At 42.4% G+C, this 23966-nt stretch overlaps 1 protein-coding gene across 3 annotated transcripts in view; it reads right to left on the reverse strand.

The window, feature by feature from the left end:
* RSBN1L (round spermatid basic protein 1 like) overlaps window positions 1-23966 on the reverse strand; it is a 395874-nt gene that overhangs the window by 234531 nt on the left and 137377 nt on the right. For all 3 annotated transcript variants that reach the window (XM_085654005.1, XM_085654004.1, XM_085654003.1), the window contains one exon: window positions 14691-15334. In XM_085654005.1, coding sequence (XP_085510131.1) covers window positions 14691-15334 — 644 coding nt within the window. The remainder of the gene's footprint in view (window positions 1-14690; window positions 15335-23966) is intronic.

Consider the following 23966-nt stretch of genomic DNA (forward strand, 5'->3'; position numbering starts at 1 on the left):
TTAAAAATCGCATTGAGTGCAAACTTCACCTTTTCTGGCCTCATCATCCATCGACCGCCCGGCCCATCAAAACGCTTTACAGAAACCCTGACAAACATGGTTACAGCTCTAGCTCTGGAGACCGCCCACTTTAATATTATAGGCGATCTGAACCTCCACCTACAACTGCATGAATCCCTGGAGATTCTCAGCTTTATAGGGGACCTGGCAGCTTGTCAGTTAACTCAATTGGCCCCTAGTGCTACGCACAAAGCGGGACATCTACTTGACCCTATATTTTCTAACCTAGAGTCACTGGAAGCTCTGTCAACGCTTCCTATGATTTGGACAGATCATTTCCTTATTCCTATGCGATTAATGATAGCTGGCTCTAAGCCCCTGTCTAACCAGCAGCCCTCACTAAAACGGCCCTGGCATAAATTGAATCAAGCAGACCTTCTTGCAGCTTTGAGCGCAAAGCCTCTGGTAAAATCTAACAACATGGAAGAGGCTGATGCGCTCTTTCAAAGTTGGATAACGCAAGCCCTAGACATTTGCATTCCCCTCAAACTCACTCACTCCAAAAGTACCCGGGCTAACGTCTGGTTTAATGAAGATCTAACCCTTGCCAGGAAAAATTGTAAAATTTTGGAAAGATCCTGGAGAAAATCATATGGCCCCAGGCCAAAGTACTATATAGAGTGGCTATTAAATCCTACCATAAGATGATGCGCAAAACTAGAGCAGGTCATTACTCTAGCTTGATCACCACTAGCACCAACCGTAGTAAAACTATATTCTCGCTACTAAAAGATTTGATCACCCCCCCAGCGGAATCAGGCAATACTATTTCCTCTAACCAACACTGTGAGGAGCTGGCGACCTTCTTACTGAAGAAGGTCGAAGATATCTATCGAAAGTGGTCAAAATCAAATCTGGACCTCCAGATGACCCCTTAAACCAGATGCTTTCAGGAAAATTCAACATGGTCTTCTACCTGTATGTCTGGAGCTACTTAATCTATCCCTTTCCACAGCGGTAGCGCCTAAGTCATGGAAGCATGCTAAAGTGGTCCCCTTACGCAAAAAACCAACACTTGACAGCTCTAAACCGGAAAACTACCGCCCGATCCCACTGCTCCCTTTTCTCTCTAAGATCCTGGAAGCACACGTGAACTCTACGTTAACGCACTTCTTAGAAACCAACCATATACTCGACAGTTCACAGAACGGTTTCCGACCACGGTACAGTACTGAGTCGGCTCTATTAGCTGTGGTAGAACAACTCAAGTCCGCGCTGGATGCCGGCAGTACATCAGCCCTGGTGCTGCTGGATCTAAGTGCGGCATTTGACACAATCTCCCACGAAATCCTGCTCCTCCGCTTGGAGGAGATAGGAATTGGAAATAAAGCGCTATTGTGGTTCTCCTCCTTCTTGGCCGACCGGACTTTCCAAGTTACATCTCCCCCTTTCTCCTCTCATGTCCACCCTCTTCGCTGTGGGGTTCCCCAGGGCTCTTCATTGAGCCCTACGCTCTTATATATATATATATATATATATATATATATACACTTTGGCACGGATGGCCAAAGCACGAGGAATTTCCCTGGCGTCATATGCCGACGACACCCAACTGGTGATCGCCTTGTCCAAAAATCCCAATCAAGACAAAATAAAAATTTAAAGAAGATATCTCTGCCATTGCAGAATGGATGACAGCTAATTGTCTGCAACTGAATTCAACCAAATCTTTGGACGAACGAATGGTGGCCTCTGGCACTAGCTGACCCCCCCCTGACCCTAAACCTGCAGTAAAAACATTTGGCTTTATACTGGATAAAGATCTTAATCTTGAAACACATGCCAAATCAGAGGCCGGGAAATGTTTTGGACTACTGCACGGCCTCATACCGATTCTGGGTCTTTTTGATGCCCAAACACACCAGTTGATTATTCAAGCTTCTATCCTGGCCCGCCTGGACTACTGCAATGTGCTTCTTCTCGGATCTAATAAATTCGTGCTCAATAGATTGCAGCGGGTCCAGAACGCAGCAGCACGTGCTATCTTTGCCCTCCCTAAATTCAGCCATGCCTCTAACCTCCTCTACTGCCTTCACTGGCTGCCGATCGAACAGCGTGTTTGCTTTAAGACGCTCTGTATCACGCACAAGATACTGATAGGAATCGCCCCAGACATTCTAGAAGACCTGTGCACTCTGTACACCCCATCGCGTGCACTGCGGTCGGCGAACCAGTGTCTTGCACGTATTCCTCGTATACGTAGAACCAGATCCGGCGGGCGCTCTTTTAGACGCCTGGCACCCGCTCTAAGAATTCTCTTCCCCTACACATCCGCACAAACCCTGATCATCTGGCCTTCAGACGTCTTATGAAAACCTGGCTTTTCTCTCAGGTCTAAGCCCTAGTTGTGTCACCTGCCTAGTCTTGCTCCAGCGCTAGGACGCCTTTTTGCCCAGGCAGCCATACGCTCTACAAGTATTTTAATCTAATCTAACAAGCACTGGCAAAGCCAAAAGGACTCTGCAATGCCCTTGTCAATGTGAATGTCTTTTAGCCATGTTGTCTTGCAGCACATCTGCTGTTCAGCATGGCTGAAAATTACTCAAAGCTCAGAATCACAGAATGTGGAGGCGATGCAGAATCTCTATGCCACCCATCGATGTTGAGTTTATTGTCCTGTCCCTCCGAACACAAAAAAGTACTATGATGTAGCCTACATTGGCTGCATAATAAAGTTTTTTTCAGTGACTTTCCAGCAGATGTGCTGCTAGAAAACATGGCTAAAAAACATTCACATTGAAAAGGCCAATAGCTCGGGCATTATCAAGAGCTATTGGCTTTGTTAATGCTTGTTCAGTATTGACACGGTCTTGCTAAACACATGTGGGAGTGATAGCGCGAGACAGTTGAGGAGCTTCAAAGTGAAGCGAAGAGGTGGGGGTAATGGCCAGAGCTACCGACAGGGGACCGGGGGAACCAGGTTCAAATCTCAGGGTTGGCTGAACAATTTGTGATTCTGGGCAAATTACTTGAAGGAAGGAACAAGCGCTCTAATCCCATTGGATAGTGGGGGGAAAAAGCAGCAGCAACGAGGTTGGTGGTGGGGGATGGGTTAAGTAGGTAAGCAACAGGGAATGGAGAGATAGGCAAGCCAACAACAGGGAAAAAAAATAATTAAATTGAAGCAGGATCAGCGAAATAAATGAATGTGTAATGTAACTGGTGAGCACTTAAAGTGCTCCAATACCATTCTCTTATGTTTGCGTTATGGAAAGACTGACATCGAAGAGAAGTGCTCCAAAACCATTGGACTGTGCAAAAAAAAGAAAATGCCGTTAATGTTTTAACAACCTTTTAAGCAATGCATGTGTTTATGTTAACACGTACGCATGTTAGTGGTATGTGTGTATGTGCACAAGGGAGACTGCCTGAAAACACAAGTATTCCAACGGAGTGCTTGAAAACAAAGAAAAAAGAAATCGCTCTGCACATCTTGAACAGAAAATATAAGGAAGCAAAAGACACACAAAGGGTGAATGTTTGACATTGTTCAGCATTCCGTCCATCAATTTCTGCATTTGTCACCACGAGTGGGACAGGTATGCCCAGACGTGGGTCCCATGCTCACCATGCCACTGGTTTCAATTGAAGCTAGCCTGGCTGATGAGGGGTGATACCCTGAAACCGGTCCCAGGATTCATGCTTCTGGTCTGGGGTGGACCAGGCCTGGCAGTACAGGCTGGACTGTTCACATGGGGAGCAGGGTCAACACTGATTTGCATATAGCTGGGTTTAAATTGGAATGGCACAGTAGGGCAAAAAAATGATGGATTTGGGCTCAGATCTCTGTACTTGGGTGAATGTTTGACACTGTTCAGCATTCTGTCCATCAATTGTTTTTGTGCAGTAACATTTACTTGGTCCATGCCCTATGGGAGTGCCAAACACAAGAAGATGGCAGAAGGCCCGCATGTCATGACAAATAGCATCAAAACAATTAGAGAGATGCTGAAGTTTACCAATGGTAGGAGATGGGCAGCCTGTTCGCCCACAGACAGAACACAACATTCCTCTCCAAGACAGCACATGCGCTGTCTATCTGACACCTAAAAAGGGGAATGGTGCATTTTTAGTATTGTCATTGTAAATCATACAACAAACCATGGCTTCTGTCTAGAAGATGTTAGAATAACAACAGGATAAAACACTTTCATGCTGAGTGCAATACTTAATAACTTTTTCATTCCATTCTTGAAGGATTTGTAAGAGGTTGTTTGGAAGGTGGTGGGACAAAATTCCAGATTATATGGCCTAAACAGGTTTAAGCGTTTTTTTATTGTTTGAATGTGGTTTGTTGAGTGACCACTTTTTTGTTCCTAGAATTTCTGTTAATTCTCAGACTCTTCAATATCTCTGACTAAGGATGAGTTTGATGAGTGGCCTTGCATGTGAATAATGCTGTTCTGAGAATGTATCTTCTGTTCATTAGGAGCCAGATCACGGGGCTTATAACTGTTTTAATGTGATTGGTCTTTTTTGTTTATTACATAAAAGAAGTTCTGCCCAAGTTGAGAACATTTTGTCGGGCATAGGGGTTGATTTAGGCATGGCCTATGAGAAGAGCGATAGCATAGTAAAGTCAGAAGAGAAATACATCTTGTAACAAGGGTTTTAAGGTCTTGCAACACTTTGTACTTAAGTTGGCAAGGCTCCATAACTCCAATATGCATATTTGGACCAAATTATGAGCAAGACTTCAGTTGAGGTTAGGAGTGAAGAGCATGAAGTCTTTTTTGTTCAGGTTTACTTGTAAAAAAGGGAATTGGCAAGCCAAGCTTGAATCCTCTCAAGGCTTAAATTCAGTACATCTGCATCTTTTTAAGTTGAGCCTGCAAGAGCATGCGCTAGCGCTGCACTCTCGCTTGAGATACCCCTGTGTCTAAATAATGGGCTTGGAACCCGGCCGCTTCTGAGCATTCGCTGGCATCATGGTCTCTGTTCTTTGCTGCCTTCTCATTGGGCAGCGCTGGTCATGCATCACTTTCTTTTCTCTCAGTGGTGCACGGATTAAGTACTGATTAGCTTTAATAATTAGCGTCCCTCTGCTGCTCGCGCTGTGATTGAGGTATTATTTCACCTTTTTTATTGAATCCAATTCATGATGTTAAATTGCCCCCCCCCCCCAGTCACGCTCTCCACAGGTTCACTACCCTGAACTATTGACTTTGCCAATCCCCGTTTGAAGACACTGGTGAATGACAGCATATTCTGACCATATCTCAATTATTTGTTCAGTGGTTTAAAAAACACAAACAAGTGAACAGGCAAGAAGAAAACCTTGGGAGACTCAATGAACAGAATGGAGAGAGGAAAAACTGTCATTCAGTCCCAACTGTCTGAACCTGTTCTGTCCGCTGATGCCCATCCTGTTTTGTAAGTGCTTAGTAGTGTTGCATGGTTCACCATGCCTAAAGCTCCAAGGTCCAGGTGGATGGGGATACAGGTTTCTCATTTGTTCATGATTATCGGGGCCTCATCAAGCACCAGAAGTGTTGGTGTATTCATGCTAAAAGCTTCTATAAAGCCCGATTCCATTGAATCAAGGAGATTGTTTACCTCAGTATTTTATCACATGGATGCTCAGAATGTTTTCTAGTGTTTGGCCCATGAAGGGGCACAAAGTCATTGGTATGAAATTATTTAGAGGTCTTTAGTAAGGGCTTTGTCTGAATTTTTGGGTATGACCCTCAAACAAGGGAGCAGTTAAAGATCTGCAGCCAAAAGGATACAATGTGCATCTCAATAAATTTAGTCACGGAGGAAAGTATGGGGTCTTCAACCTGAGCAAATAGGAGTAGATTTCTTGGAACTTCCCTTAAGAAATTCTCTGACTGAGGGAAGGGAGAGGACTATTTCCCACTTTTAGGAAAATTCACAATTTTTTTTAACATGAGTAAAGACTGGGTCCATCTGTATGTCGCTCCTACTTTGTGGATTTTGTTTTAAATGTAAACAGTGGCCATACTCTTCAATCAGGTTGTGCATACAGAACAGTAGGCTGTGGAGTTTTACCCATTTTGCTAATCATATGGAATAATTTTATCGATTTTTTGGTCCTTCCAAGGTCATTGTGAAAGGATGTAGCTTTGGCTTGAACGAAGTTGTTTTTGTAAAACGTCCAAGATATTTTTAGATCATTTAGATTTGAACTATACTTTTTATGCCATTTCCTTTCCAGTGCGCTAACAAACTTCCTTAAATCATTTAGGTCTCTTGAAGACTAAAGTGAAGATTTTTTCTCAGTTTTCTCCTTTCCCAACATTAATGGGCCACTTCACTGAGTCCCTTTGCAACTGCTCCATTGTGATTCATTTTTAGGGGTGTTTTAAGAGGAAGGACTGATTTGTTTCAACATTTTCGACTAATACAGTCTCAGATATCCTTCATATTTCTACATTCAATTAACTGGCACTTGATTTGACCTGCTAATCCTGTTGTGGTCACTTGAATCTCAAAAGAAATCTGATAACCCAATTCGCAATTACAGGATCTTCCATAGTTATTTGGTGCTCTCGAGCCACAATTAGGTCAAAGATGATGCCTCAGTTGAAAAAAGGCTGTCCTGTCAAAAAGACACCATTGATTTTGCTGCGGTGTTGAAATTGCCACCGTAATAGATGCTAAAATCTTTAGAAAGATGCATGGACTCATTCAGGTTCTTTGATCAATTCATATGGAAATATGGTGTTTTGTCCAAGGCTCTGATAAATGTTGCAGACGATTCAAGAAGTAGTGTTAACATTACTTTCAGTTCTATACAATTTAAAGGGCTGACAGTTTAGCTCCTGAATAGTCTTAAATTTTAGTCTCCTGTACCATTTTCTCTAGCTTTTCTAAGGATTGAGTATCCGGAAGGTAACAACAGATCAATTTAAGGTTTGGAGTGGCTGTTAAGGCATGTTTCTGTTGGCATTGGTGAACAAGTTATATACCTTGGGCAATTTTGGTAGACTCCTGTAGCCACAGATTCCTCACCTTTCGAATATTCCTCAGGCGCCAGAATGGATCAGAAAATGTCTTCATAGTACCTCGGTGCGCCGAAGGTGGCAATGTGCAGCTTTGCCCTAACTTCGTTGAATTAGTACTTATGGAGCATGCATATGCCTCTAGGCGTCTTGGCGCTGGTAAAACGGAGAGGGCATTAGGTAGCAGTAAACCGAAACCTAGTGAAGCTAACTGGAATATTACCTGAACGATTTATTAAAAAACAGCCAAGTTTTAAGGGATTTCCGAAAGATGGACAAGCTATTTTGTGTTCTCAGGTGCATAGGTAGCTCATTCAAAGTTTTGCAGTGTAGAAGATAAAGCGTCTTCCTCACCAGGTTGCTATTTTGATTTTTTGTGCCACTAAGTTGAATGCATGAGTAGAACGAGGTGTTTTTGTGGATGCATACCGCTGGAACCTATATATATATATTTTTATATTTACGGCCGCGCTCATTAAGGGCCTTGTGGGCAATACACAGGGTCTTAAAGAAAACTTGCTTTTTTACCAGTAGCCAGTGTAGTTTGGGTAATGCGTGAGATGTGTTGAAACTTTGGGATCCCCAACAGAAGACAGGCAGCCACATTCTTTAGAACTAGCAGTTTGTTGGGCAATCTTTGTTCAATATTGACAAATAGAGCATTACAATAGTCAATTTCTGATAGGACTAGGGTAACCACCAATGTTATTTTTTATTGTTTTAGGGAATACAGCGGCCATTTATTTTTAGTATTCAAGGTGTAGAAGAACGACGATGTAACGTGGTTGATTTGCTCCGAGAAGGTCAGCTTGTCGTCAAAAATTACTTTAAGGTTTTGAAGGGGGATGGGAGCGTTCCAGAGTCACAAGGCCACCAAGTAGGGGACCAAAACAGCATATCATTTCTGTACAGCAGAACCTCTGTTTTACTATCATTCAGTCTGAGGCAAAAAAAAATTCGTTGAACAACCTACTTCTTATAGACAGTCTTGAAATCTACTGCCCACCTCTGTGTGGTCTCTCAAAATGGATACCACAGTCAGTGTCGTCTGCGTACGACACCGAGGAAAACCCAAAATAGCGGATTAATCTGGCTAGGTGTCACAAATATTAAAGTGTAGGACGCAATGAAGAGCCCTGATCAACTCCACCAGGGAGTGAGAAAAGTTTGGAAGATTAGTCTCCTAGTGCAACTGACTGTTTTCTATCTGCAAGAAAGGAACTGAAAGGAGTCAGGGCAGAGTCTTGTATCCGTATACTTTAAAGACAGAATATCAACACCAAATGATTAACATTGTTGAATGCAGCCAACAAATCTAAAAGAATGAGCGTTGTCTTTCCACCAATGTCCACGATTGTTCTGACAACTTCAGTGGCAACAAGCAAGGCAGATTCTGTACTAGGATTAGATCAAAATCTGTACAGGTCATTAGAGCAGTGAGAGATTTGTGGTTAGAAAGAGTATGCACCAAAAAGACAACTACTGACGGTAAATAACCTGTTCTTCTGATAGCTACTTCTAACAGCAGATTTCTCACCTTTTGAAGGCAACAATGGAGGAAAGAATTCTGGTATAGTGATAGAATGTCCACTATAGAAGGGTATAAAAACTTTAGGAAAGAAGGCTGACCTAGTCCCTAGCACCAAGGTTCTAGAATTGTGTAGGGTTGTTTAACTGACAGCACCTGCAGTTTATTCATGTAGCATGCTGATGTAATGTCGACAAAGAACACAGTTTTAAATGGCAAGAGTTTTAAGGAGCAACTCTGCATTTGCTCGAAAGGAGTGCACATCAAGAACGTCAAAACTAAGTTGAGGTCCCGTTACGGAATTACAACTGGTTTGGGTGGTAAATAGGTGTTAAACTTTTGATGAAAAGCATCACAACTGGTGATTTAAACAAGGATGGTTCGTCCGGTAAAAATAAAAAACAGGCTGAGAAGGCCTACAGGTAATCTTTCACTGTCCAGACTGCAAAGCCTTTCTGAGCCATCAACAAAAGGTCATCAAAAAGTTTGATCTGTAAGGGACCAGTAGTCCAGCCGATACATTACTCCCAGTGTATATTGAATTTGTAGACTGGCATTAGGTAGAAAGGATTACATTCGTCATCAAATCACACACCTTTAACTGCCACAAATCAATTTCCACACATGGAGGTGTAGGTTGTGGAGATTCAGGTGCACGACCCTCCCTGTTGCTAAAAACAGGAGATTCTCCTGAAGTGGTAGCCATATTGGAGGGTAAATGCAGAGAAGCTCTGGATACCACACTCTTTTGGTCCAGTCTGGGGCAATCACGTTGACTTGGCCCCAGTCCTTCCTCATCTTCTTTAACAACTGATGCAGGAGAGGTAGAGGCTCGAAAGGATACAGGAGTCCCTTGTTCAATGACAGCCAAAATGCCTCTCCTAGCGAGAGCCTTGAAGGAAACTCAAGAATGCAAAACTTCTGACACTAAGCATTCTCGGTTGTGGCAAATAGATCTAACTAGGGCTCTTCTTACTGACTGAAGAAGCCCTGCACCACCTAAGGGCGGAAATGGCACTCATGGGCCATCAGACATCACCTGCTCAGTTCATCCGCTCAGTCATTCAGGACTTCACGTGGCGGTTGGAGAGCAGAAAGACGTTTGCTTCCCCAGCCACTTTCAGAGATGTAGAGCCTCATGGCAAAGAGCCCAGAATCACACACTGCCTTGATCAAGGACAGGACGGCTTTATGGTCCCAGCGGATCACCCGCAGCACCAGCTGGCAGAAACTAATGGCCTCTGATCTCCACCTCATCTTGGTGCACCACCTCCCCGCCAATGCATTAGTAATGCATTTGTCACCACAGTGAGCTGTCCATGGGTAACTGGCCCTCGGAGAGGTGGATATCTGTTAGCCACCACTGTGGATCATGAGCAGTATTCTGTGAGATCCATATGGTGTTGTAGAGTCAGCCTTGATGCTAAGCCCACTGGGACCGGAAATTCCACTGCAGGGCCCTCATGTGCCAGTCGGCACAAGGGATAAAGAGACTAAGAAGCTTCAAATTCATGCTCACTAAAACCCAAGACTGAATCTGAAACATTGGGAATATCTTGATCATCCTGGACTTGCTGCAGAGGCGGAAAACCATTGAACGCCTCTATTATCCTTACTGCCCCAAGAATGGGATCCTCTGCAATGGGTTCAGGTGTGACTATGGCTTGCTGATGAGAGAAACAGCGATACCAAGACTTTATCCCTTGCCTGGAGGTGGCCAATAACTGACTGAGGCAAGCCCACCTTCACCAGCCAGTCATCAATGTACAGGAATACATGTACTCCGGATTATCAAGTGCTCCTCCAAAATGGAACCTGGTGAGGGGGAAAAACTGAAGAGTAGCAAGTTTCCCTGTTCAACAACCTGTTAGACTCATTTATCTGACATAATGGATCTCCAGCCAGGGAGGAAATGTCAAAACTTGTTCCTCATCTGCTTGGCATGAGCCGATGAGGAGACGCTAAAGCGGTTTGGTAACCACTGCAGCAGGGAAGGCGGTATAGAGAACCTCTATACCTGCTGCCTTGTGTGGAGTATGCCGGCGCCACGTCCATGGCCCCAAAAGGATTAGAGTGTCTGCTTACTGTTTAGAAAAGCAGACATGGTCTATAGGCAAGCCCCTAGAATAGCCTTTGAACTTTTGACATTTTGTGAAAATTGTTTCGCTGGCGTTAATAAATCCAAATAATGTGCAGTGGCATGGCTGTCTTTAAATCGTTCTACCTCAAAGTCAATTCCCAAAACCACCACCACAGAGTATGGACACATTGAAGATAATATCCATTCAGGATTGCTTGCACATCAACAGAAAATCTAGTCTACCTGAGCCATGCATGACTTCCAAGTATGACACTGCTGCAAATTGCCCTGCCGATGAAATTAGTTGTATACAGGCCTGCATGGATTACATACTTCACAGCATCCTGCCCATCATGACCCAGAGAAGCTCTATGGTTTTCCTGGGACACCTGCAAGATCTCGTTGGCCATTTCACACAGAACATGCGTGTAACTGCCCAGTAAACAAACCGCATTTATGGACCTAAGGGCCAGGCTTGCAGAAGAAGACATTTTTACCCAAAGCGTCTATTCTACTAGATTCACTATCTGCAAGACTGGTTTGCAAGGAATACGTTTTGAACTTGCAAACCTAGGCCTGCACAATGAGGCTCTTGGTGTTGGGTGCCTGGTTAGGAAATCTAGACCACCAGGCCAGGTCAATGTTGCTAGGCCAGCTGACTGGTGGGCAAGAAGAAAGCATGGACCATGTACCCATCAAAGCACAAGTAAAGGCATCATTAAATAGTAGCAGGGCTCTAATCGTGTTGTCCCAGGTTAAAGAATTTCTGCCACAACAATGTTTTTTGTCTCAAGAGGGCAACTTCAGATCTAGCACCTCAGCATCCCAACGGCTCACCAACAGAAACAAGGCACTTTCTTCTATTGGTGGCCCATGTGTTAAGTCAAGCTCCGTTTCAGCCTTGTGACCAGGACCAAGCCCTTCACTTGAAGCTGGAGAAATTCCGGTGCTTTGCCCAAGGCCTCTTCTTGTGTTCGGTCATCTAGAGCTTTGCCTCTTGGTCCCCGATTACCTTCAGGTACGAGAGTCATGACTCGAGGCCCGACACCAAATACACCTCATGTGGGCCCTATTTAGATATCTGCTTCCGGCAGTTTCAGCATGGTATACAGCCAATGCGTTGCACAATGCCACTTACCAGTGCACAGGAGCACAGCTTTAGAAGTTCTCTGGATACAGTCTGACCCCATAGGATATTCCAAAGTTGAGAAATCTGTGGTTAAAAGTATCCATCAGAAGGGCAGTCTTTGTTGCTGGAGTTAGAAGTTGGCAACTGAGTAGAACTATTCCCCTTAAAGTTGAATGAACTTCGTAGTTAGTGGGTTTCATGGCCTGCTAGACTCACTTTGGCAACTACTGACAGGGTTTACTGGTGTACTCTAAGGAAAAAAAGCAGCTTTAACTCTTGGGATCAGTGTTAGCCTGCCAGATAACTTTTCAAACATTTGCTGTCTGAAGTTAAGATTTTTTGATCAAAATAGACTCTGTGTTGTACAGCAATAGGGAGAGTTAACTTTTGGCATTCATTTTTTAATTGCAGAGGAGTGTTTTAGCAAGTCTTTACTTAGATCCAAAGTGGTTTTATCCAACCACTCCTTTATTTTTCCATAGGCAACAAAAAGTCTGTTTGATATTATAGGTTATTTAGTGTTGCATGTTTGAATACCTTTTGGCTATTTTTGTTAAATTAGGGGGATAGTTTATGAAAAAAGAGTATGAACTTATGTCAGTGTGTTTGTGAAGATGGCTAATCTTGACCATTAGGAGGCTCCATTACATTAGCTTACAGTACACGGAAAATTCTAGGAGCAGCATAACAAGCTAGAGAAGCGAAGTTGCTGGTTTGTGTGCCACACACTTGCTGTTGTATAAAGAACAGTAGCATATTAGTCTAGGTATTAATTTAGCTTAGGAGGAGTGTCATGATGGTGCATACAACATTAAAGGCTGGTATTAAAATAATCTAATAGCATCAACAAACTAGTCAAGTAACAGCACATCATAATTAGTAGTGCTCTGCAAACTGCGCAGCCTAGTGACCGTGAGGGGTAAACTAGGCGGGACATACATACATGTGCACAGGACGTTAGTATAGGAGAAACATCAAAATGAAACGTATTTACATACTCTGGGGGCACTGCAACTTACCGGAGTACAGATACCAGTCTGGGAAAATTTTGTCACTCATATGTATATAATGTTCATCAACATGCAGTTCGTTATAGTGGTGCGTAAATCATAATTTGAGAGCAAAAATTATAACGCTGTAGGCATAACAGTATTTGTAGGATCAATGAAATACATCAGATGTGGAACATTCATAAAACTGATCAGATATATAATTCAACAAGCAGTATAAGCAGTAGATACTAACTCAAGATGCATTGTTTCCAGTTCCCCAAACTCAATTCAGCCTAAACAGATAAAATGTCGATGTCCTTAGAATGTCCACCCTTTCAAGGCTTCGCTCTAAAGGGTCACAATAAATAGATCCCAGGGGCCTCGCAAGAGTGAAGAGGGAGCCCGAGCATTTCAAAGGTGCAGAGCATATGTTCAGAAAGCAGCAATTCAAAAACAGGCAAAAGAACTGGGTATGAACTCTACTAGGAATAGACACCAAGCTAAAAATTGGTCAGCTTCAAATCCCCAAAAAGGAGGTAGTCATGCTCTGTGCTGGAGAACCCTAGGTAGGTGTTGAGGTGAAAGTCAGACAACAGCGTATGAGAAAGAGGAGTGCCTCCAGCACGATCTGGTGACTTAAAATGCTTTGTTATGTATCATACATTAACACCACAGATTACATCACAATAGTATGCACTTTTCAAGCACCCAACATTTTAACAAAGGTAATGATGCTTCTTTTTTACATTCAGAAGAGTGCTTTAAGTGTCAAACTAACATCCCAGCTTATTTGCAAGTTAAAAACATACCCATGGTAAAACAAGGTAGCTTTGGTAAGATTGCAGCATAGCATCCAGATGAAAGATTCAGACCAAGAGATTTGAATAGGCTGTTCAAAAACAGTGAACATGTTCATGTCTGAAAGGAAACTAGATAAAAACAGCTAGGAATGACAGACTGCATTTTGTGCCCAAAGGCGAAATTCTGGCAAACTGACGGCAAGCTCTGTGCATTTTAATAGGTATTTATTTCAACTATTTCTTATAGAAATGGGATTCACAATTACATTTACTCATTCCAGGCAGTTATTTCGACTGATCTCAACCTCATTAGGAGGCATTCCTGCGGCCGTAAATTTATAAACTGACTCCACTTAGTGCATTAAGCAACTTTGAATATGTTGGGTTATTTTCAACTGAGTTTGCAAAATGCCTAAATTTTAATGTTAAAAGCAGCATACACCAACGTGTACAGAATGGTGTTCTATAATCCCACTGCATGTATGTATAACAGGCAACTACCTGCATTAAACGGCCCAAAAATTGAACAAAGACATAAAAAATGTACAAAAGACAAATGCAACCAGGAGCCAACTGCTGGGTGATTTTGCCGTTATGCATTATAATTGGTGTACAGATGACCGGAGGCAGACAACCACTTAAAATTGATTGATCTGCTTATATTCCAGGGAAGCTAGACCAAGATTCTGCAGCCTTACTGATCTGTACTACTGAGAGCGACTACCTCATAGTACTCGTGCCCTCCACTAGCTCTGAAAGAAAATATATAGGGCGGAACTCTGCAATACCATGGGGGAATGTTAATATGCACATGCAACTCATTCAAGAGCAAGGGAAGTTATCAATAAATAGTGAAGCGAATAGTATTTTAAGAAAAAACGATTTTTATAGCTCGAGTGAATGAAGAATAGAGGTAAATTACATCTCCCCAAACCTAGGAACAGTTTGTCTAACAAACATTTCTACATTCTTCAACTTCATGTTTAACAAAGTGTTTTTTCTTAACTTGTGCTGAATAAAAACGCGGTGGTTCTAAAATAATTCACTGCAAGCAATACTGTTAAATATACACAATCGATTTTGAAAGCTGTTAAAATATTTATACACCACACAAAATTATATATTTGAAGTCTTACCTGAGCATGAAAATTTGAAATAGTCGTTGTTTCTATATCCTTCTTTCCCAAAATCTCCATTTTCACTGGCGAATTGGGAAAATTAAAGGAAAAGTAGTCTAAAAAGTCAGGTAAATATTTAGCTGCCCCGTGAACAATACCCATTACATAGTAAGCTGCACAACTGTCATTTTCACTAAAAGCCAGACCCACAAACTCCTCTGCAAATCTCTCCATCTCCACAGGAGACAAGTGGGAGAGTTCATTGCTGTAGGCATGAGCCACAGATGCACCTCCATTAGGCTGATGCTCAATATGAATGAGCCGTTTAAACTCCGTGTCCAATTGTTTGATTTTGCTTTGAACCCGAGGCTCCTTTAAAGAGACAAATGGAAACTCACTATTCTCTAATATCTGGGATTCACCATTGTTTTCACTCTTGATTTCTGTTTTCTTTCCTGTGACTTTTTCAAGATGATCAGCGAGATTTACTTTGGTTTCTTGATCCGCAACATTAGAAACCAAACCTGAGCAGATAGTCTGAATGGATTTGCTGTACATCTTTGGATGCTTTCGTTTTTCGCTCTCTTTGTGTTTCTTTTTCTTTTTCTTCTTGACTTTCTTGATCAGCAATTCCTCAGCATTTACAGTCATTTTCTCGTCACCTGTAAAGAATTTGAGATAAAAAAATAAAAAGAAATCAGTGGAAAACCTACAACTTAATTTCAATAACCCTTAAGACCCACTATAACGGGTCTTCGGCCAATGTGGGAGATTTCGTTCCAGTCATACTCCCTCTCATAACAACCCATGAATAGTCTGGAATAAGAGGGAGCAAATTAAATCCCATTGCTGGCCCACACTTCTGTTGGCACATCTGTTTCTGGTATAGGAAGTAGTTCTGATTGAGTACAGTCATTAAGTTCCATATTTACATGTTATTTAGCTGGTTGATTTGGTGAAGAAGGAATATTTAATAGCTAGCAGTCTATGAGAGTGTTCAATAACAGCATATAGATTTTAACAGCCAATCTAATTTGATGGAAACCTTTTTTTTTTTTTAAGTGTATTTTAATGAGTTAATACATTTTTCTAACATATATTTGCATTTGACAATACGTTTGGATAATCATGTCCTTCCTGGAATACTTTTTTGAACTTCTAAATTATAACCAGTGTGATTTTCTGGTTTACATTTCAGGGGTAGGATAGCAGGGCCAGTAGTACACACTTGAAAAAATACAATTACTGAAAAAAAACAAAGGTTAGAGAGACATTATAATTAGGTTCACGTTTTTCCCCACATAAAACCGAAGAAATTCAGCAGTTATACTTATGTTAAGAAACTATAATTGCTGGCCTAAAAGTAACTTAATGGCCCAACTTATAGATTCTTCACATAAGTATAACTATTAATGCTGAATTTCCATAGTTATGTGTAGGTAAAACGTGAACTTAACTAGAACGTCACCTTTGTTTTCTTCAGTGAATTTGTAATTTTTTTAATGTAAAATGAGATATCATTACCGTAAGTGAAGAAATCACCGCCACGCACGCTCTTTGGCAATGCGCAGTGGGGGTTGGCCACAGGGCCTTGCCTGCAGCCAACCCCCCCTCTCCCACATGCACCCAACACCAAGCCGTGCACGACCTTTGGCCGTGGGCGGCAGCGGTTTGGTGGGTGAGTAGGCGTTTAACAATTTTCTTTTTAATCCTGTTTCGGATCAGCTGATCCATCGCTAGGTTACACTGGGGATCACGCTGAACCCCGCGGGTATCCATACAGATTTACGAGTATGCCCCTAAAACATTTTGGGGGCATTTTCTTGCCCATGAGGGGTCTCTCAGAAACCTCTCCATGTGCCTATGACTCCTTATGTGTTTCAACACTTAAAGAAAATGACACCTGCAACTTTCCTTTCAGGTTACAGCCAGCCAATCAGGACCTTGCTTTTGAATCCTGATCCGCGGGTCCCCTGCAAGTGGATCCGTGAAGGTTTTGAGGTCAAGCAAGCCAGGAGTCTATATAAACAGGTTGTGGATGACAGAAAGCCCGAGACCAGAATAAAGCTTGGGACAACCTCCAGGATGCTGTTAACTTGAAAGATAGTGGCACATTTTGGGAAGTGATCAATAGACCATTTTTAAAGGGCAAGACGATACTGGCATTCATGTTATCTCTATGGAGGCATGGGTCAAGCATTATAAAAAAGAAAATTGCCCCAGAAGATGCATCCCCTTTACAAGGCCATGACTGTAATTCACCTTTACTCCCATGTGATTTCCAAGCTTCTTTTAAACAACAAGAGGTTATTAACACTATTAATAAAAGTATAGCAGGCAAGGCTCCAGGCCCAGATGGGGATCCCAGTGAACTTTTATTATTCATTTTTTTTTTTTTTTAAAATCAAACCTCTCCTTACGGGCACCCTTACTTACAAATGTGTTTAGATCTTTAGAGCATGGGCCGCATCCGGAGTCCTAGAAGTTTGCTATCATATTCCCTATTTTGAAACAAGCATTTGCTTACAATTGGTCTCACATGTTAAAGTTAGAGCTATTGGCACTGTAAATTATATTGTTTTTTACTTGTGATTTCGTTTGTAGTGGAGTGGATGTATGTTTGTAGTGGAATTGTGTGGTCTGCAGTGTATTTGTATATTGGATATGTGGTATGCTGAATAGAGAAGGGAGAGAGTTAGATTGAGAGTGATAGGAAAGTGTGTGTGTGAAGTGGTTAATGAACTCTAGATGAAGTAGTGGAATGAGTGTGGGAGAATGAAGGGGAGAGAAGGTTCTAGACTCAGAGGCTAAGCAATAGGAGATGTGCTGGATCAGTGCATTTGTGTGCAATGGAATTATGTGGATAGTAATTATGTGATATTAAGTGTAGTGATCTTATGTGTCGTGGAGTGGCATGTATGGAGTGGAATTATGTGGCTTTGTGTTGAAATATAAGGCATTATGGGGAATTTTGTGGGGTGGATTGGATGTATGTAGTAGAATTTTGTGCTGTGGAGTGGAATTTTGTGCTGTGGAATGGAATTGTGTGGAGTTGAATTTTGTTGCATGCAATTGTGTGGTATTGAGTAAAATTATGTTGAGCGGAATTATGTTGCATGATGTGGAGTGTATTTATGTGGCATGTTGCTATGTGGCATGGAGTGGATATGAGGAGTTTAATTATGTCCGCCCTTTTGACAGACTTTTCTAGCACTGTTTTTTTAGGTTTCGCTTAGCAACGCAGGACATGCGCTGCTCGCCTTGGCGAGATCTATTGTCGTGGGTTTTGCTTCCGAAGGGGGACAGGAGATGTGCACGCACGGCCGGACAGCAGATGTGCACATGTACGGCTCCCGTAGTTTTAGCATAACGCGCACATGGCACGCTTTCACTTTCCTAGTGCACGCGCCCGGACAGGCGATGTGCACGTGTACGACTCCCGTCATTTTAACATCACTTTAAATTTATCGGTGGCCCCACAGAAAGGTTGGTATGAGGTTTCATGTCGCCTCTTTGCTGTATATCCCAGAGAACTGGGCAGCAGGGACCGTGGCCTCCTTACGACAGACACGCACGCGGCATCCCATATGGATTTTTTTCTTTTTCTTTACTGTGCTATGGATGCGTCTTTCTCACTTATGGGACCTCGAGTGAATAACTTCTGATGAGAAAAAATATAGGATTTCGCAAGCGTCTGAGGGTTTCACCGGTTATTTCGGGATCTATCTGCCCAGATTAGGAATGTCGGGGTAGCCGAGATTTACGCCAGTCCTTTCCTACTGTTACACACACCCACGTCATCTCCCTGCACGTCCAGCACCTCATGGGTAAATCCACCAAATCACACTTTATCCCACGTGATTTGTGACAGAGTAGATCTGGTGACTCCGGGGGCACCCGAGGCCTGCACCAATCACTGGGAAAGTATCCGCCATGATCTGCGTTGGTGTAGATTCGAGGATTATCGGATCACCTGAGATCTGCATTATTGCTCACTAAATCCACCAAGATCTGAACTGATTCCGATCGGAGGAGTTCTGGGTCATTGACATTTAAATCACTTCCTGGTATAACCACTGTGATCTACTTGGGCGCATGCCTGCTGGTGCCTGGAGCACCTGAGGTGTATCCCAGCCAGTGCACAGAATAAAGTCCTGCTTGATTTGCACCGGTGCAGATCTGCAGGTGCCCAGAGCGCGTGAGGTGTATCCTAGCCAGTGCATAGAATAAAGTCCTGCTGGATTTGCACCGGTGCACATTGGCTGGTGCCTGGAGCCCGTGAGGTTTATATTGAGACTCGTCCTACAACATCCACAGAGGGCCTCTTTAAGATGTTCCGGAGCACGTTCTATTAAACCAAGAATACCACGTTTTGAGGAGGAGGGGGGGGGGAAGATCTTAGAATCTCACCAAGGCAACTCTAGACGAGTAAAACTTCATTTTGGTGGCTTTACAAATGAGAAACGACTAACCTCATAATTTGAGCAAATAAAAAAAGAGGAAAAAACTGCAGAAGAAAAGAGCAACTGAAAATGTATGGTATAATGAGGGGGTCTCACTAAAGTGCACACAGGAGCAGAGGCACTGCATGGGCCGGAGCAGACATACTAACAAGCATTTAAAATCGCTGCAACACAGCAGCAGTGCAAGCTTTCCTCACCAAAGGACAGGTGCAGCATGGTTAGCCCTGGTACAAGTTTCAACAAGCATTTGCAATGCAATAGGTCTTGCATTTGCGAGACTTTGAGCGATTGGCATTGTAAATGACAATGCCTTTTATATTTATGTGTTTACAAAACCTGCAAGCGGTGCGTAAACACTGCTTGCATGTTTTGTAAACACAAATAAAAGGCATCATCATCTACAATGGCAATAGCTCAAAGTCTATTAAATAATTAATTGTGTGGGCAAAATTAAAATTTATTCCACAGCCAAATTACCTTCATAATGTGTTGACACAACATGGTCACCTATAACTTGCAATCTAATATTGTCAGAATTCAACTCACAAGTAATTTTGATATATTTCAAGTTACAAAAGGATTAGTCCGTTTCGGGATTATCACCAACTTAGTATGTTGTTCACACCCAGCTATCTCAATATAGCTGCCATCTACCTCTCGAGTCTTCACCCGAGCTTCCAGAACATGGCGCTGCTAGCTATTCACATATTCCGATTCATCATATCTTGCATCTCCTATTAACTGGCATTATATATAATTATATTTCCGCTACAAGTGTAAGCTATAATTAATCGTGCGCACTAAATAAAACCGACTTCTGATACACAACCATATTTACTTTAAGAGATACTTACACATCATGGCCATCAACAACTACAGATACTCATCCATGTTGTGAACAGAATATATATATCTCGATAATTTATGCGTAAATGAGTGTGAAAACACAAACAAACCTCCCATATCCATATAACACAACAGTCAACATTTTTACCAGCATTTAAAACCCTCTAGTGGGCTCAACCATCAAAATGTCAGGTGTCTATTTATACACCAAATTTTCAATATTATATCATTTCCATTTTTTCACTGGATTTCAAAGGCACACTCTGTACATTCTAATGCACTATGAGGTCAAATGCTTATACATTGTATGACAGATTTCTATTTACATGATAGATCCTCAAGGACTTGGTATATGCAGTTCATTTCATATGGTTACATATCTATATGATGTTTTAAACATTTCAGTTCAATAAACACTTTTGAAATGTAAATACATCCATATTATAAATTTCAACAAAAAGCCAAAGTAGGCTTCTCATGGTGGAACTACAGACATGCTGGGGAGGGGTCAGAAACGTGCACCAGCATTTCCCCTAACGACAGGACGCAAACTGCCAAGAAAAGGCAGGAATGAGTGAGCACAGTGGGAATCTGCATCCAGTGGCACCAAATTCAAGAACAGCAAACAAAATCCTAGGAGAAGCAGTGTCTGCGTCAGTATACCTACAACAAGTAGGCTAGAGAGACCGTTAGGAGAGGTCACCCAGAACCAATACCTTCAGCATATGCACAATAATTCTGGTGTGTGCTATCAATGCATATAGGTCGCTACAAATCTTACCTATTTGTGATATTTGCACATTGTGACATGCCCTTAGCTATTCGCATAAATCAGTGTTATCCTGTGTTAATGCTAATCTATATATCCATAATCGCAATCGATCATTCATGTATATGTATACTATACTTTTTACTCATAAGTAATATGTAACTGTTAAATGGAAAAAATAAAGAGTAAATAAATAGGTCACTACAAATCATCCCCTATTGGCCACGAGCGGTCCAATTAAACACAAGCAGAAGAACACCCTAACCTACTTGTAAAAAGAAATTCCTCAGAGAGCTGCTGTGTGTCCAACCCTAGCACAGGGAGTGGACTCTTGTTACTTTCCCACTAGGAAGGAGCATTCGACTGACAGGGTCTCCAAGCCCCCTTCCCCACTTGCGGAGTCTGGGAATGTAGTACTGCAGAGCTGGAAACGCGCGCTTAGAGTTCCAAGGGTTTCTGGAGCACCGAAGAGGCACCTTGGAAGAGTCAGACGGACAGAAGAGGATAGGCTTCAGTGCACTCACTCAAGTACACATGGACTATGGCATAGTATCCTAAGGCGTTTGTAACCTTTTGTGTGGTGCAGCAGCTTGACACCCCATATTAATATAGTAAAAAGGTGCATTAAAAAAACACACACACAAAAGAGCACCTCACACGAGTACCTGCACACTCTTCTCCAAATCATCCCTGGTGAGAGGTTTGCCACATTTCAGGCAAGTTTACAGGTTAAAATAAATGAGATTATGTGGCTACCGGTAAGCCAAAACTTAAAGGATACAGGTAGTGACACACAAGGTAATACTGCTGGTGCCAACTTCTTGATAGGAGAGCACTGCCCATTATCGCTTAGTAGACAGAGGAGTCTGAGCCATACCTGTGTTTCCTAAGTCGGTGACTATCTACACTGCCTCCATATCTTCAGGTGCTGGTCCTTTGCGGTTATGGTGCAAGTCGGGTGGCCTTATATAATGCGCCATTTACACCAGATGTTCGTCCACGTGCCAAGAAAAGGGAAAGGAAGACGGACGGGTGCACGGCTTGCAGGCAGTCTTATAAGCAGCTCATGAGAGCAAATCACCAAATAAACACAGAAACCGAAACCAAATGACATGTACAATGTGATGTGGGTGCCCTTATTGGTAATTCGTGTGCGGTTGCTCCTGGTAACAGTGTAAGCGGATTCTGAAACATCGTTAATAACTGCAAAACTATGAGGCAGACAACGACGTGAGCACTGGGGGGATGACCCATATGGAAAGCGGCGTTAACTCCAGCATTTGTGTGGAGAGCTCACAAAGAGGAGCGATGGGGCTGGAAGAGACAGATGGGAAATGCAATGGGCGGGAGGGATGAGAGCAGCAACCACTGGGGCAACAGGCAACAGAGTGTGCAGGAAGGATGGCAGAAACGAGGAAAGTACAGAAAAACAAAGTAGTGCACTGAAGCAAATCATATTGCCAACAGTGAAAGGAGACATGTAGCAGGGGCAGCCTGCAGGGCAGAACAAAACAGCCAAAAGGCAGGACCAAAAGTATACTATTCACCAATGAAAATGGAGGAATTTATAAAGGTAGATAAAAGAACCAATAGTAAGTGCTGGGTGTATTCAAAGCCCATAGAACTGAATATCACATGTCTGTGAGACAGCGCTTGCACAGCCTAGGCGAGACCTAAGAAGGGGACCAGTCGGAGACGACCTGCAACCGGCCGATCTCTTTGATGGACTCTAGTGCTAAGATTTTAGGTCGAATTTTATTGTCACGCCTTGAAAATTGGGCTCTTACAAATAACATCTTATGAGATGTCCAATTTGGTTTCAGACACTGTGTAAGTACAATTGAGCAATCTCTAAACCTTTATTTAATTTGGGGGAAGTACGTGAAGGCTAAGAAAGGCTCTTTGCATCTTGCTTTTATCAATTTAACCAGTACCTTCAAACTTGTGAATCATATGAGGTTGTAGGATTTAATGGGTAAAATGGGAGTGGAATATGACCTACTGACCCTTATTATACGTCTACACCAGGATCTTATTGTTAGTGTCCAATACGACCCTTCAGGTAAATGCTCCCCCCACATAAGAACGACTAGGGTGTTAGGCAAGGATGCATCTAAGCCCTTTTTCTGCTACATATCAACAGTTTTAGTAACCACTTTGTAGAACATGGCTAAGTTGTATCTCGTATGGGCCAAAAATCCATTCCCATTTTATTATACACAGATGACGCAGCTTTGATTGCGCACCCTCCAAATAGCTCTTAGAATTGTTTTTAGCGTTTATGGAGGACCTGGATCCCAAAATAAATTTCTCAAAGTCATATGTAATGACATGCCCCAGCACTAACTCAAAGTCTTTTAAGATGGGGGATTCTGTTTTATCGGAGTTTAAAATTTTTAATTATCTAGGGATCTTGTTTAACAAGTCACTGAGCTGGATCCCGCATTTTAACACTCAGATGGCAGACAGTTAACAAGAACATAGAAGTCATTGTTAGATGTGCCCGTAAGCTCCAAAAAAATAAACAATTCCAGAAATTATGAATCTATCCAGGAGCAAGTGCATCTTAGCGGGGGTATATGGTGCTGGCCTCTGGGGGTACATTAAGGTGGATATTTTACAACATGCAAAATATCATTTTTTGTGTAGACTACTTTCAGTCCCAGAAGCTACAGCGGAGCTCGGGATGCCTTCCCTGGAAGATCATATTGGATTAGCTCCTTTATTATTGTGGGTTAAAATAGGATTATCCCCTGAGGCTGGTCTCATTAGATCTTGAATCTCAGACCATGTCATTAGAAGAGGTAGATCTGATACAATGGCTACAGTATTTGAAGGCCATCTTTCACAGATTGGGCCTCCTCGACCTCTATGAATTCTCCCAAACAATTGGCCCCAATCACAAACTACGTGTTAAAGAACAGTTTTCAGACCATTGTATGAATAAACGTTTGGCCGCTTCTCAGACCAAACAATCAACTGTAAACTATGCCACTTTTTCAACAACTTGTGGTTTAGAGCCTTACTTGAAGTGGTGCATTTCGCCTACATATTGTCACTGGCTGACTGTTTAGACTTTGCACTTTAAATTTGCTTCTCCATTACCGGGGGCACAACCGCAAGATATAGCTCTTTGTATGTGTGACAACTTCTAGATTCAAAGCACCATCCATTTTTTATTTTTGCCCATTGTTTTAAGAACCAAGACATTGTTTT

This window comes from Triturus cristatus, chromosome 4_1, assembly GCF_964204655.1.
Source record: "Triturus cristatus chromosome 4_1, aTriCri1.1, whole genome shotgun sequence".
In the NCBI taxonomy this organism is placed as follows: domain Eukaryota; kingdom Metazoa; phylum Chordata; class Amphibia; order Caudata; family Salamandridae; genus Triturus; species Triturus cristatus.